Source organism: Hordeum vulgare, chromosome 2H (assembly GCF_904849725.1).
Source record: "Hordeum vulgare subsp. vulgare chromosome 2H, MorexV3_pseudomolecules_assembly, whole genome shotgun sequence".
NCBI lineage: Eukaryota > Viridiplantae > Streptophyta > Magnoliopsida > Poales > Poaceae > Hordeum > Hordeum vulgare.
In genome coordinates, this window is record NC_058519.1 from 44,304,019 (window position 1) to 44,316,112 (window position 12,094).

Consider the following 12,094-nt stretch of genomic DNA (forward strand, 5'->3'; position numbering starts at 1 on the left):
GATCAACATGCTACGTCATTAGTTTGGGTCTAGTCCATCACATGATTCTCCTAATGATATGATCCCGTTATCAAGTGACAACACTTGCCTATGGTCAGAAAACCTTGACCATCTTTGATCAACGAGCTAGTCAACTAGAGCCTTACTAGGGACAGTGTTTTGTCTATGTATCCACACATGCACTGTGTTTTCAATCAATACAATTATAGCATGGATAATAAACGATTATCATGAACAAAGAAATATAATAATAACTAATTTATTATTGCCTTTAGGGCATATTTCCAACATGTATATAGACATACTTTAAAGTGTAGATTCACTCATTTTGCTTCGTGTGTAGTCTCTTAGTGAAATCGCTTAAAAGACTTATATTTAGGAACGGAGGGAGTACTTCCCACTATGACCAGTCTTAAAATCTTGCATTTTTGCTCACTCCTTTTTTTTAAAGGGATTTTTTGCTCACTCCTTTCATCCTTTTTGCACTTCACAAATCAATTCAACCCTCTTCTGCCTTAAAAAAGAAAAAAAAACATGGGCTCCACACGGAAAAAACCACCGGCCCCGTCCGTCCGATCGGGGTACAGTACCGCGACCGTCGTCAACCGGCACGGCCCGGCGCTCGCCTCGCCTGCCCCCCACGTGCCGCCCGTGCGGCCACCCATCAATCCCCCTCTCCCCCTCCCCCTCCCCCCCCCCCCACCCCACGCCTCCCGCTCCGCCCACTCCACATCGCCTCCCGCCCGCCCCCCACCCACCGGCCCACCAAATGTCGGACGACGGCGGCGCCGGCGAGCCGCTCAGCGGCGACCAGAAGCGGGAGATCGCCGTCTGGTTCCTCGCCAACGCCCCCGCCGGCGAGATCCACTACGTCGCCAAAGGCAACCGCCCCATCCTCCCGCGTTCGATCCCTGCGCGCCCGTAATCCAGGCGGGCCGTGTGTTCCGCCCGTGCCGTTTTTTTTGACCCCCTCCCCTGCTCGAATGCGCGCAGATGTGCGGGCGCTGCTGGGGGACGACGCCGCGTACGAGGCCGCGGCCGCGGAGGCCTACCCGGAGTACAACAAGACGCAGCTCGTCTCCCTCGAGCTACCCGACCGCAGCGGCGATGTGAGCATCTCTCTCTCTCTCTCTCTCTCTCGCTCTCGCCCTTCCGAGCTGTCGTACAATGCCGAATTACTTTGGAAGTGATAACTTGTGTCAGCCATGCCATAGGTCGTAAACCAGCGGCTAAGACTCCACGAATCTGGCTCTTAGGCTATTCTTTCGGATTTATTTTTAGTTTGCTAGGAACATTTGGGAACTGAACAACTTTACTGTACGGGGAGTTGAAGATAGGAACATTTCGGTAGTTTCTCTTTCTGACCACATGGTAATTAGAGTAGGAGCGTTTCTGTTGGATGGGCCACTGTTCTTTTTGTGTCAGTTTCCATATCCATGAAGAGAATATGATGCTTTCAGTGTCCCTGTCGGCCGAATGTTGAATTTTAATTGTGTGATACATGCCTGCAGATAATCATCACAACTTATGGGGAGCTTGACAGGAACAACTATCTGGACCCTAGGACCGCACAAGTTGCTACCGTGGACCATGTTAAGCAGGTATTATTGAATGATGTGCATGATACCGCTCACGACAATTTAGCTTCATTATGCCTATTCTTACAATGTTTTAACATGCCAGAAAATGTACAGCAAATCAGTGAACAGATAGTCACTCATCTTAGAGAGTAGTGTATTTAGTAATTGCATATCTGCAGTAAGCATTGTTTGCATCTTGATCTTAATGCAGTAAGTGTCGACGAATGGCCCAGGTCATTTATGGTCCATCTGTCTTACTCTGCGTGCAGTGTTCACTCACTTTGCAATTTATGCTGTGCAAAACCACATGTTTCATGTTGAACATGTCATATGAATGTGATATAGTGTATAACTCAACATACTTTAGCTCAGAGCCGAGCTTTGCATGTAAATAATCCACTCTTTCTCTGTCGCTGGTTTATATTTCTACCGAGGAATTGATCTGGGCAATGACACTAATATAACCATATTATTTCAAACCCAAATGGATTTGCTGGACTTGAATTGAATGGGTTTCTTATGATACTTGAAATAGCTCAAAAGCAGAAACGTGAAAAATGACTTCTCCAATACATTTTAAAATTTCAGTGGCCTTTATCTAATTATTAACCCTTACAACAAACACCACTACCAGCAGAATTATGCTTTGCGGACTAATGTTACCTGCCTCCACAAAATTGGATATGGGATTTCGTTCTCCTTTTTTATTGTCATTAAATATGAGAATTCCTGCATTAAGTTAATTTGTTTTGTTTCGTGTTTATGTTTAAAGACTTGTACAAAATTGAGGCCTGCTGCAGATGAGGAGCTTCCTTCAGGATATATTGAAGAGTTTAGGTATGTTATCTCTGCTACTTTTCATTGCTCATATTACATAGCCAGTGAATAATCCATACTTATTTACTTGATACAGGAATGCTATAGATTATGAAGTGTCCAAATATGTTGGTGAAGCTTATCCAAAAGGTGTCTCTGCCGTTTATTGTACCAATGGAAAGGATGTAGAGGGACCAGGAGCTGATTTTGCTTTGGCAGTAGTTATTTCTGCTGCTAGACGAAGCCCACAAAACTTTTGGTATGATTTCTGACTTTTTTGTTACCTCTCTATTATTATAAGGAAATTACCTTGTCTGTGCACCTATAGATCAGTGACTTTGGTCTGGATTATAATGCCTGTTTTCAGTTCCTCCTATTTATAGTGTCTCTAGAGGTTTTAGTTTTTATCTTTGTATCCTTGTATTCCTTGAGAACCTACTTTCAGTATGCAACTTTTGATTGTATATTTACCACTCTATTGTTTCTCGTTTCCCACTAGTAAATAGTCATTTGGTTTGTCGCTATACTGTTTATCGCCTGCTTATAATACAGCATTATATGTTTAATGGTACTTTCTTACTTAAAGATTTAGTACTTGTGCTGTATCTGAACACTTGCTTCACAGAATACGTCGCTAGAACACTTGAAGTATGTTCCTTATAGGTTTGATCTTCGTATCATTTAGTGTCTGTCTGATGGAGGCAACTTAATATTGTGTCATCCAGCAATGGCAGTTGGCGTTCCGTTTGGACATTGGAATTCAGTTATGCGTTTCAACTTGTAGAAATTAAAGGAAAGATACAGGTTAGCTGTTTTCCTTTGCTGAAGCTAAAATCATGGTTAAATAATGTCACTGCAAGTAAAATTAGTAACTTCTGTATTGTAAAGATTACTTGTATGGTCACCAGGTAGGTGCTCATTATTTTGAAGAGGGAAATGTGCAGCTGGATACTGACGTTGATCGTAAGGACTCCACAATATTGCAGGTTCATTTATCGAATAATTTTGAGCCCTACATATTGTAATGATTTTTCTTTTTCTTTGACCTCATAGTGGACCTTTGTTGCTTGTGTGGGCGGAAATTCGTAGAGGCTAACATGATCCTTGACCTCCCCTTTTGTTTTGAGAACCTCTGATGCATAAGAAGAGGCCTAAAGCTCTGCAGCATATTTTGGCTCGAAACTATGACTTTGGCCTTCTAGGCACCCCTCAATCTTCGAATTTAGATTTATTTTGCAGAACTTGGTGTTTTATCACCTTAACCATGACTTACCATTAAGTTTCTTCTCAGGCTCTGAAGCTCTATTTTGGTTGTTGTGTCACTGCTTAAGTATTCTTTGCTTGCATAGTTGGACACACAGTGCAGCTGTTATAATTTTAGATAAAATTTATTCCATTCTTTGATAATATTGTTTTCTCGAACTCTCCTGCACATGCAAGTCAGTATGTGTTCATTTATCTGTATTCAGAAACTTAGAAATATTATCTTCAGTTTACCATGTAGACAGATGCTATATTGGTGCAAACTGTTCCAACACAAACCTAAGCTTTATGCATTTTTTTTTTGGGAAATGATGAACCTATGGCATATTTCCTCTCCCAGATTTAGCTTTGCTGGATTGTGTAGGTAGAAATGACAGTTGCAAGTTCACCTCATGACTAGCATTTAAGAGAGAAAGCGTGGGTGGGGCATAGTTACTCTTTTCCTTCCTAGTTATTTTCTTTTGTAACTGGTTGTGGAGTTTGTGTGTTGCACTATTCACATTTCAGGAGGATATGTGTACTCCCTCCGTTTGAAAATAATTGAAATTCTAGGTTTTTCCTAAATCAAACTTGCTTAAGTTTGACCACCTCTATAGAAAAATGTGCTGAGATCTACAACAGCAAATACACATAATACGGAAATATATGTCGTAAAGAACCTTGAGAGACTAATTTGGTGTTCCAAGTGTTAATATATTTTTGTATACACCGAGTCAAAAAATTAAACAATTTTGACTTTGGGAAAATCCAGAACTTCAATTATTTTGGAACAGAGGTAGTATTATCTTTATTTCATTCAACCATTGACGTGTCATCTGATCTAAATTTGTTGTGCTGCCTTGAGTATGCTTTAGGATAGTTAGTCTGGTGCCACCTTCAATAACCCTGTTTGCTTTCTTTGTCCTTTTTATTGCATCTTCGCCGGTTTCAAAATTTTAAACATGCCTCTGATGTTATATTATTTCTGTTTCAGTCGCCTGAAGACACTGGACACACAGTCGCTACCATCATTCGACATCAGGAGTCCGAGTATTTTTCATCTCTTGAGGTTGGAACCTTTCTGTTCTCTACTTAATCTCATATAAGATGTTAACACAGTGAATAATGCTATTGACGCATTTCTGCACACAGGAATCATACTTGAATCTGTCAGACGCAACGTTCAAGGTACGCATCAGTAAACAATCTTGCATTCAACAGGATAGTTGCAGCGCTCGGATTACTACAGTTATCTTTTCATGTCCTCTGTTTCACTCCATGTTATGTCTCGTGCACAGGATCTACGGAGGAAACTTCCGGTTACCCGCACCCTTTTCCCATGGCATAACACGCATGCCATCAGCCTCACGCGGGACCTTGCCAAAGAGCTAGGGATAGGGAAATGAAGCCAGGTCGCTAGGTAGCTTCGTGTGGAATTTTTATCTCCATGCAATTTGCTTTTCTGTAGAGGCTGTACAATTCTTATCCTGTAATCAGCAGTTTTCTTCTTTCGGTTACTGTGGTTTCACATACCGGTGTAAATCAAGAGCTTGACCTTTCTTTTGTGGGGAAATCGCATCGCCAAAATATATGTTCATTCAGATTACGACTTGCATGCACTTGATGTGAGATGTTTGTTTTTGGTCTCCAATTCAAATGCATGTGTCCCTTGTGCTTTTTGAGATGTCCTGAAACAGATTTTATATCTGTTCCAAATTATAAGACGTTCTAACTTTTTTCTGAATCGAATGTATATAGATGTGTTTAGTGTGTTTGTTCACTCATTTCAGTCAGTATGTGGTCTATATTGAAATATCTTATAATTTGGGACTGAGGTGATATATACAAAATGTACAACTGACGAGAGATTAGGCAAAACAAACATTCATTGAAATTCTTACAATCATCTGTACGACAAGGTTTATCATGTATACCCTCATGGTGTGTTTGGTGGTGGCCCAAGTTTGCCCTACCAAAAATCTGTCTAGCCTAAATTTCACTCAAGGTTTTATTTTCCCATGAGTTGTCCAATATATTTTGCAAAAAATAAGAAAGAACCGGAGTGAACACAGTTACATTATTAACATGTCAAAAGATACGAATCCAAACAAAGTCCATATTCTCTTAGAAATACTAAGTGCAGCATAGAGACACCGGCCACATAAATGCAGTCATACATCGTCTACCGAAGATTGGATTACACCGAAGATTGATCAAGTAACCACAAACGCTACATGATTGATCATGTAACCACAAACGCTACATCGTCTACCGAAGGTTGGATTACAAAGAAGATTGATCAAGTAACCACAAACGCACCTTGCTGTCAGCCGAAACATACCTAGTATTTGACGGGCTAGGGGTATAACAACCCTGCTAACTACTGTACCTTTTTTGGAAAACCCTGTTAACTGCAGAGTAAAAAATAGCACGTTTAATTCCCAAACTCCAGAGTAAAAAAATGTTAATTCTCAGAGTCCATATTTTTGGTGGTCAACAGGTTACATTTCAGTCAGCGGTCACAACTTTCGACTCACAAGCGAAGAGCGTAGGCAAACGTGACCAATCAATTTTTTTCTTGAGCTGCAGCCAATGAATTACCAGAGCAAATGTATTTTTTTTTACATTTAATTACCAGAGCAGGCCTTTCTGGCCCATATTATGCGAGAGCCTCCTAACGGTCAAAAAATGTCCAGGCAGCCCAGATCGTGCAGCCCAAGGCCCATAAATACCTATAAACCCCAAAGTCGACGCCTCTTCTCCGTCCTTTCCGCCGCCTCCCCACCCCAAACACCGACCAGCGCTAGGGTTCGCCGCCATGGTAAGCCCCCTCCGTCTTCCTCCCGCCGCCTCCGCCCCGACCTCGCCGCCGTCCGCCCCGCTCCCGATTCGGCCCGTCCCGATCGCGCCCCCCGCTCTGCTCGCTCTCTGATTGCCGCATGATGTCTTTTCCCCACGAATTTTTGCGCTGATTTCCTCCGTTCTCGAGTTTGCTGCAGCCTCAGGGAGATTACATAGAGCTTCACCAGAAGCGCCATGGCCGGCGCATGGACTACGAGGAGCGCAAGCGCAAGAAGGAGGCGCGCTCCGTCAAGAAGAACTCCAAGGATGCCCGCAAGGTGCCGTCGTGATGCTGATGCGTCCCCTCTCCTTCGAGTCCCGTGTATGTTTCTCTGCGTTTCTGTCGCTGATGCGTGTGAGGTTTTGTATTTCGCAGCTGCTCGGTGCTAAGGGCAAGAGGTTCGCCAAGAAGCGGTATGCCGAGAAGGCACAGATGAAGAAGACGTAAGTTGATTTGTGTGTAATGTTTCATTCAGAATGGTTCCTTGCCTGCTGCTCCAATTGATACTTGCCTAGAACTTAGAGAGATGATGATTGTTCGCTATCGCAGTTGTGGTAGAACTTTTTAGAGACTAAGGGGGCAAACAACCCCCAGCCTCATTTAGGTGGAAGATTAGTGATACGAATAGGAGACGCTCCAGCATCAAAGATATTATCCTCATGATGTAGAATCAGCGTATCTGGTTACGGTTGTGTGGGCTTTACTCACAAGTGTTCTTCTTGCAGCTTGAAGATGCACGACGAGTCTTCTTCCCGGCAGAAGGTTGATGATGACGTTGAGGAGGGCGCTCTTCCTCCGTATCTGCTTGATCGTGATTCGACACAGCGTGCCAAGGTACACACTCTGTTCCTACCACCTGCCGTGCCGCATAGACCTTCTTATTGCGCTGCTTGCTGACTTATCGTCAATTGTAGGTTCTCAGCAACACGATTAAGCAAAAGAGGAAGGAAAAGGCTGGCAAATGGGACGTTCCTTTGCCAAAGGTAGTCCCTAGTGCAAACTGCTGTTGTCTACTTGCTTCAAAATAAGTGGATTCCTGCTCGTCTAAGTATTGCCATGCTTTATCTTCTTGCAGGTCAGACCTGTTGCTGAAGAAGAAATGTTCAAAGTTCTACGTACTGGCAAGAGGAAAAGTAAGTCACTATATGATCTATTAGGCAACCTAGGTTACTATTTGTAATTTGCATGTGCCACGCAGTCATATACTGGCATTGTTGAAGTTCGTAATTCCTTGGCAGTTGTTAGCCCATTTTTGTTCGGATGCTTTCCCAAAAGTGAATGTGCTGCAACTGCAAGACAACTGAATTATGATAACTTATGTTTTTGGTCTGAAGTTGCTTTTATTAACATTCGGTGAACGTTAGCACTGACTACACATACTATTTCTTCTCCATAGAGCCAAATAATTTAGGTGGTAAATTTTCCTTGTGCAGCCAAGCAGTGGAAGAGAATGGTAACTAAAGCCACCTTTGTTGGCCCTGGATTTACAAGGAAGCCACCAAAGTATGAGAGGTTCATCCGACCTACTGGTCTGCGTTTCACCAAGGCTCATGTGACTCACCCTGAACTGAAATGTACGTTCAACCTCGACATAATTTCTGTGAAGAAAAACCCAAACGGTCCAATGTACACTTCTCTTGGTGTTATGACGAGGGGAACAATTATCGAGGTATGTAAAGCAAACATTGTCTCACTGCATCAGTATTATAGCTGATACACTTTTCCCCCTTATTGATGTTTACATAGAGTAAAGATGCTTTTCGTTGTTATTTGTTATGAGATTTCTTTTCCTGTTGGTGCTCACAATAGTAAATCTTCACACAGGTGAATGTTAGTGAACTTGGTCTCGTAACCCCTGCTGGAAAAGTTGTTTGGGGTAAGGCATTCCGTTGAGAAGCTCAGCTCCTTTTGCCCTTCCCCGCACCTTAAGCCATGTTCCATAAACCAATGTTTCTTGTTTTCGTGCAGGCAAATACGCTCAGGTTACAAATAACCCGGAGAATGATGGCTGTATCAATGCTGTCTTGCTCGTGTGAAGCTTTGATACAATTCTGGTTGAAGCGATGAGTGCACTGTTTGTATCCGGTCTAACAAGGGCAATTTTGTCGGCGTTGCAGTTCATGCTTGTCTTTGGAATAGACCCACTTTCTAGTGTAATGTCAAGTTGGAACAGTCGTATTCCCTTAGTGTAAACCTGCTGTAAGATATGCTATAGAGATGGCAAATCCTTGAATGGAAGTCCCACCTGTTTCTGTTTTCCATGGTTTTTGCGTTTAATTCTCGAGTAATGCAAAATGCTTTAAAATATCATGCTGCTGTTTAGTATTTGCTGTGTGTTTTGATTCATGATTATCTTTGGATCACACACTCTACATTATAATAGCAGGGCGGACCAGTACGACCCTGCTTACAATTTGAGCTACAAAAACAATCAAATCCACCAAAAGGCGAAACTGTTACATCGAATGCTACACCACTGACAATTTCCATCAAACGAACATGTGGGATCAATTGCTTCCTCAGGACATTTGTACATTCAAAGCCTGTTTTCGACTGCTTCAGAAAATTCAGCCCCGCTCTAGAAAACGTAAGCCAAACGGGGTAGCTCCACGATATACCGCTTCGCAAAAAATAAAAAGTGGATACCCCTTCGTTTCTTACCTCTCATGCAATCAAATAGGTCCTTTCCACCAAATTTTTCATTGGTGAAGCTGGAGCTAAATAAGAGCCAAACATTCTCTTGAAATGGTTGCAACTTTTATATAAAACTGCTCTAAAATGGATTTGGCGAAGCGGAGCTGATTTTGATGGAACAGAGCGGTCCCAAACACGCCCTCAATCAAATAAACATCTGAAACCGTCTCAGAAATAAACACTTGGAACTATACAGGAGACTTGCTCGCAAATCACTGCAGACCTTGATTACATCCTGTAAGAATTGGTACTGGTGTTTGACCACACGGTGGAGAAAACATGTCAGCAAATGAAAATTCTATCCGCTGGAGCTGCTGCGTTGGCAACATTCAGATAGTTGACATCAACGGCATGCTTTCCAAAATCATCTGCACGATTATTCAGAGAACGGTTAGGTTTCTGATTTTTTTTAGTAAGCGTTCATGTCACAGCGACAGGTACAATGGCAAACCAAACCTTCGTATATTGTTCGCACAATCTGAACATAGTCGCGTATCAGATCTTGATAAATAATTCCATCTGGATGTGCATCCAAGACGACTAACACTCCTGTATGATTGCAAAATTGTCCACAAAATATCAGTTCATATGTGCAAAACAGGAAGCAGTTCTGCAATCTCTTAAACAGGAACAAGGCAGAAACATGGACAACTTGAGTACTCAAAAGTAGTCAAAATCAGCATACCTGGTGCTGCCCAAGCTTTCGTCTCGCTGGACGGCAATGGAGCTAACCAAAGGATATTACGTAAATTCATGGAATCATCATACGGTACATCAGATTCTGTTGAGATAAGTGATTTTTTTAATCAAATGCAAACACATAGTGCAGGGAAAGTTTAGATTAAGAGTTCATATGCATCTGACTAAATCATACCAGCCTGGCAATATCCCAAATTGTAAGGGAATGATTTCTTGTCGAATGCTGGATATTCTTTCGCATGGAATCTGTTTCAGAAAATTATCAACATGACTATACGTAACAATTTACACACCGTGACTTATACTTCCCAATCCAAAGGTGTAAATTTAATATTTTAAAGACACATAATATTTCTAGTGGCATATTGAAGATCATCTATCAACCGAAAGAATCGTTTCACAATCCTATAATCAAAATGCTTAGTCCTACCTAGTTAACTCGGCTGACAAGAGCTTAGAAAGTCCTATCTCCATTTTTCTTCCCCCAAAAGGCAGCTAACTTCCAGTTTAAGTTTGCAAATGATTAATGTTATATTGTAAATGAAGATTGGCATACTATAGTCATTGTGATGCTACCAAACATGTCCAGATCATAAAAACCGTTCTGCAATAGTTATTGAAGGAGCTCGAATCTTAACCATAAGAAATTTTGGTACAACTTACAGAATCCCAAGTCTTCCTGTACCAGATGCCAGGAAAAGATGCCCATGGAACAAATCATACCGATTCAGCGATACATTTAATCCAACTGATGGTCCTCGCGCAGCAATCAATTCAAACAAAAATGCAAAGTATGAATTGATGTCCTGGTCATAACACAAACATGTAAACAACGCCGAACGTACAAGAAAAAGGAATGCCGGCTAAAACTTGAGCCAAACACGGACCTCGTCAGCAAAGCGTCTTCCATACGGTGTTCTTGTGAGGTGGCATTTGCTCTTCTTCGTTCCCTCGACATCAGGCACCTAACGAGGATACCGTGGTAGATTTTGTTAGGAAAAAAGAGCATATTCCGGGCGTTGGAAAATTTGTGACTCTGCATCAGTATGTATATGATAGTATATCATAACTCACTTCAGAACAATACCCTGTTCCGTTTCCAGATCATGTTAACCAAACTGAATTCTCCACTAAAAACTCACTCAGCCACTTCAGAACAGTATCTTACCCGGTTAACCCACATTTTGATCATGTAAAAAATCAGACTGAATTATCAATAGGAGACTGCATCATTTCCCACCCATCAACCAATGCCTGCTCTAGCGCCCCTCGAGATCTCAAATTCCATCATCCCCCAAACCTTCCGATCCTAATGTGCAAAATTTCACGACTCACGGGAACAATCGAGAATAATCAGCACTGACCGGAAGGATGGTGGGGTCGAGCAAGCGGTGGATGGCCCCGGGGTCGCCTCCGGAGTCGACGGCGATGCGCGCCAGCTCCAAGACCGGCGCCGGCGGCCACATCACCATCGCATCCGCCTCGGCAGCATCGCAGCCTTCCAGTAGGACCTTTCGGGAGCCCCTCCATGGGTATGCCGCAGATGTGGCGGCAGGATTTACCGGGGAGAGGAACCGGAGGCAGGAGTTCAGGCGAGAGGCCTCGCCGGCCGGCACCCGCGCCGCGGCGCGCGGGCCGGCGAGGACGGCGAGGAGGTCGGCGGCTACGGCCCGGGGAGACGGCCGCGGAGAGGAGGAGGCGTCCGAGGAAGGGAGGGGGGAGGAGGAGGAGCAGGAGACGGCGGCGAAGGAGACGGCGGCGAAGGCCAGCTTGAGCGAGAGGGGAGGTGACCTGAACCGGAAGCGTTCCATCCCCTCCAAGGCTCCAACTGCCCGCTTGCTTCTCGAGGAGTACTGCCGCTACACCCACTTTTTGTGAAGCTATGCATCCACTTTCTTGTAGGCCGTCCATTACGTTTGATCTCCATCCAACGGGTGGCATTTAACTTTGTCAAGGCAACAAAACTGCCGCTTGCTTCTCGAGTACTGCCACTGCCACTTTGTCGAGCTATACATCGACTTTCTTGATCTACTTTTGATCTCCATCCAACGGGTGGCATTTAACTTGGCGATGGATCAGACTCGGCTATTTTTTTTTAAACAATACTCCCTCCGTTCCTTAATATAAGGTGTATAGATTTTTGAGAAAAAAAATCAAAAATATAACGTGCATTGCATTGCATCAATCGTTTGAATATTGGTTTTAGGGATCTGATTATATT

The 12,094-nt window shown here is 43.2% G+C and overlaps 3 protein-coding genes across 3 annotated transcripts; 2 read left to right on the forward strand and 1 right to left on the reverse strand.

Annotated features, from left to right (window-relative positions):
* The first annotated feature begins 735 nt into the window (after positions 1-735).
* LOC123424767 (F-actin-capping protein subunit alpha) lies at positions 736-5,244 on the forward strand. The gene is made up of 10 exons (XM_045108446.1): positions 736-881; positions 994-1,109; positions 1,512-1,601; positions 2,353-2,417; positions 2,494-2,655; positions 3,122-3,200; positions 3,305-3,382; positions 4,633-4,707; positions 4,791-4,826; positions 4,937-5,244. Exons 1-10 carry the CDS (start codon positions 770-772, stop codon positions 5,042-5,044), a joined length of 921 nt encoding a protein of 306 aa, XP_044964381.1. The 5' UTR covers positions 736-769; the 3' UTR covers positions 5,045-5,244.
* Positions 5,245-6,371: 1,127 nt separating this feature from the next.
* LOC123424768 (ribosome biogenesis protein NSA2 homolog) lies at positions 6,372-8,739 on the forward strand. Its single transcript, XM_045108447.1, has 9 exons — positions 6,372-6,459; positions 6,638-6,757; positions 6,856-6,923; positions 7,206-7,314; positions 7,395-7,463; positions 7,556-7,613; positions 7,914-8,149; positions 8,305-8,356; positions 8,449-8,739. Exons 1-9 carry the CDS (start codon positions 6,457-6,459, stop codon positions 8,514-8,516), a joined length of 783 nt encoding a protein of 260 aa, XP_044964382.1. The 5' UTR covers positions 6,372-6,456; the 3' UTR covers positions 8,517-8,739.
* A 543-nt stretch (positions 8,740-9,282) lies between these two features.
* LOC123424765 lies at positions 9,283-11,733 on the reverse strand. The gene is made up of 7 exons (XM_045108445.1): positions 11,238-11,733; positions 10,761-10,838; positions 10,537-10,679; positions 10,049-10,119; positions 9,860-9,955; positions 9,631-9,723; positions 9,283-9,542 (listed from the first exon to the last, which is right to left on the reverse strand). The coding sequence occupies exons 1-7, from the start codon at positions 11,682-11,684 to the stop codon at positions 9,457-9,459; spliced, it is 1,014 nt and encodes a 337-aa protein (XP_044964380.1). The 5' UTR covers positions 11,685-11,733; the 3' UTR covers positions 9,283-9,456.
* Between the last annotated feature and the right edge of the window lie 361 nt (positions 11,734-12,094).

What these genes read in the sequence shown, in the direction of transcription:
- LOC123424767 (XM_045108446.1), top strand. Translation starts at nt 770, where the DNA reads ATGTCGGACGACGGCGGCGCCGGCGAGCCGCTCAGCGGCGACCAGAAG. An exon ending in GATCCACTACGTCGCCAAAG is followed by an intron (nt 882 to 993) that starts GCAACCGCCCCA and finishes GAATGCGCGCAG; the next exon opens with ATGTGCGGGCGCTGCTGGGG. An exon ending in TGTCAGACGCAACGTTCAAG is followed by an intron (nt 4,827 to 4,936) that starts GTACGCATCAGT and finishes TCTCGTGCACAG; the next exon opens with GATCTACGGAGGAAACTTCC.
- LOC123424768 (XM_045108447.1), top strand. An exon ending in ACGTACTGGCAAGAGGAAAA is followed by an intron (nt 7,614 to 7,913) that starts GTAAGTCACTAT and finishes TTCCTTGTGCAG; the next exon opens with CCAAGCAGTGGAAGAGAATG. An exon ending in TGCTGGAAAAGTTGTTTGGG is followed by an intron (nt 8,357 to 8,448) that starts GTAAGGCATTCC and finishes GTTTTCGTGCAG; the next exon opens with GCAAATACGCTCAGGTTACA.
- LOC123424765 (XM_045108445.1), bottom strand. Translation starts at nt 11,684, where the DNA reads ATGGAACGCTTCCGGTTCAGGTCACCTCCCCTCTCGCTCAAGCTGGCC. An exon ending in GAAGACGCTTTGCTGACGAG is followed by an intron (nt 10,680 to 10,760) that starts GTCCGTGTTTGG and finishes TGTTATGACCAG; the next exon opens with GACATCAATTCATACTTTGC. An exon ending in TGTGCGAACAATATACGAAG is followed by an intron (nt 9,543 to 9,630) that starts GTTTGGTTTGCC and finishes ATAATCGTGCAG; the next exon opens with ATGATTTTGGAAAGCATGCC.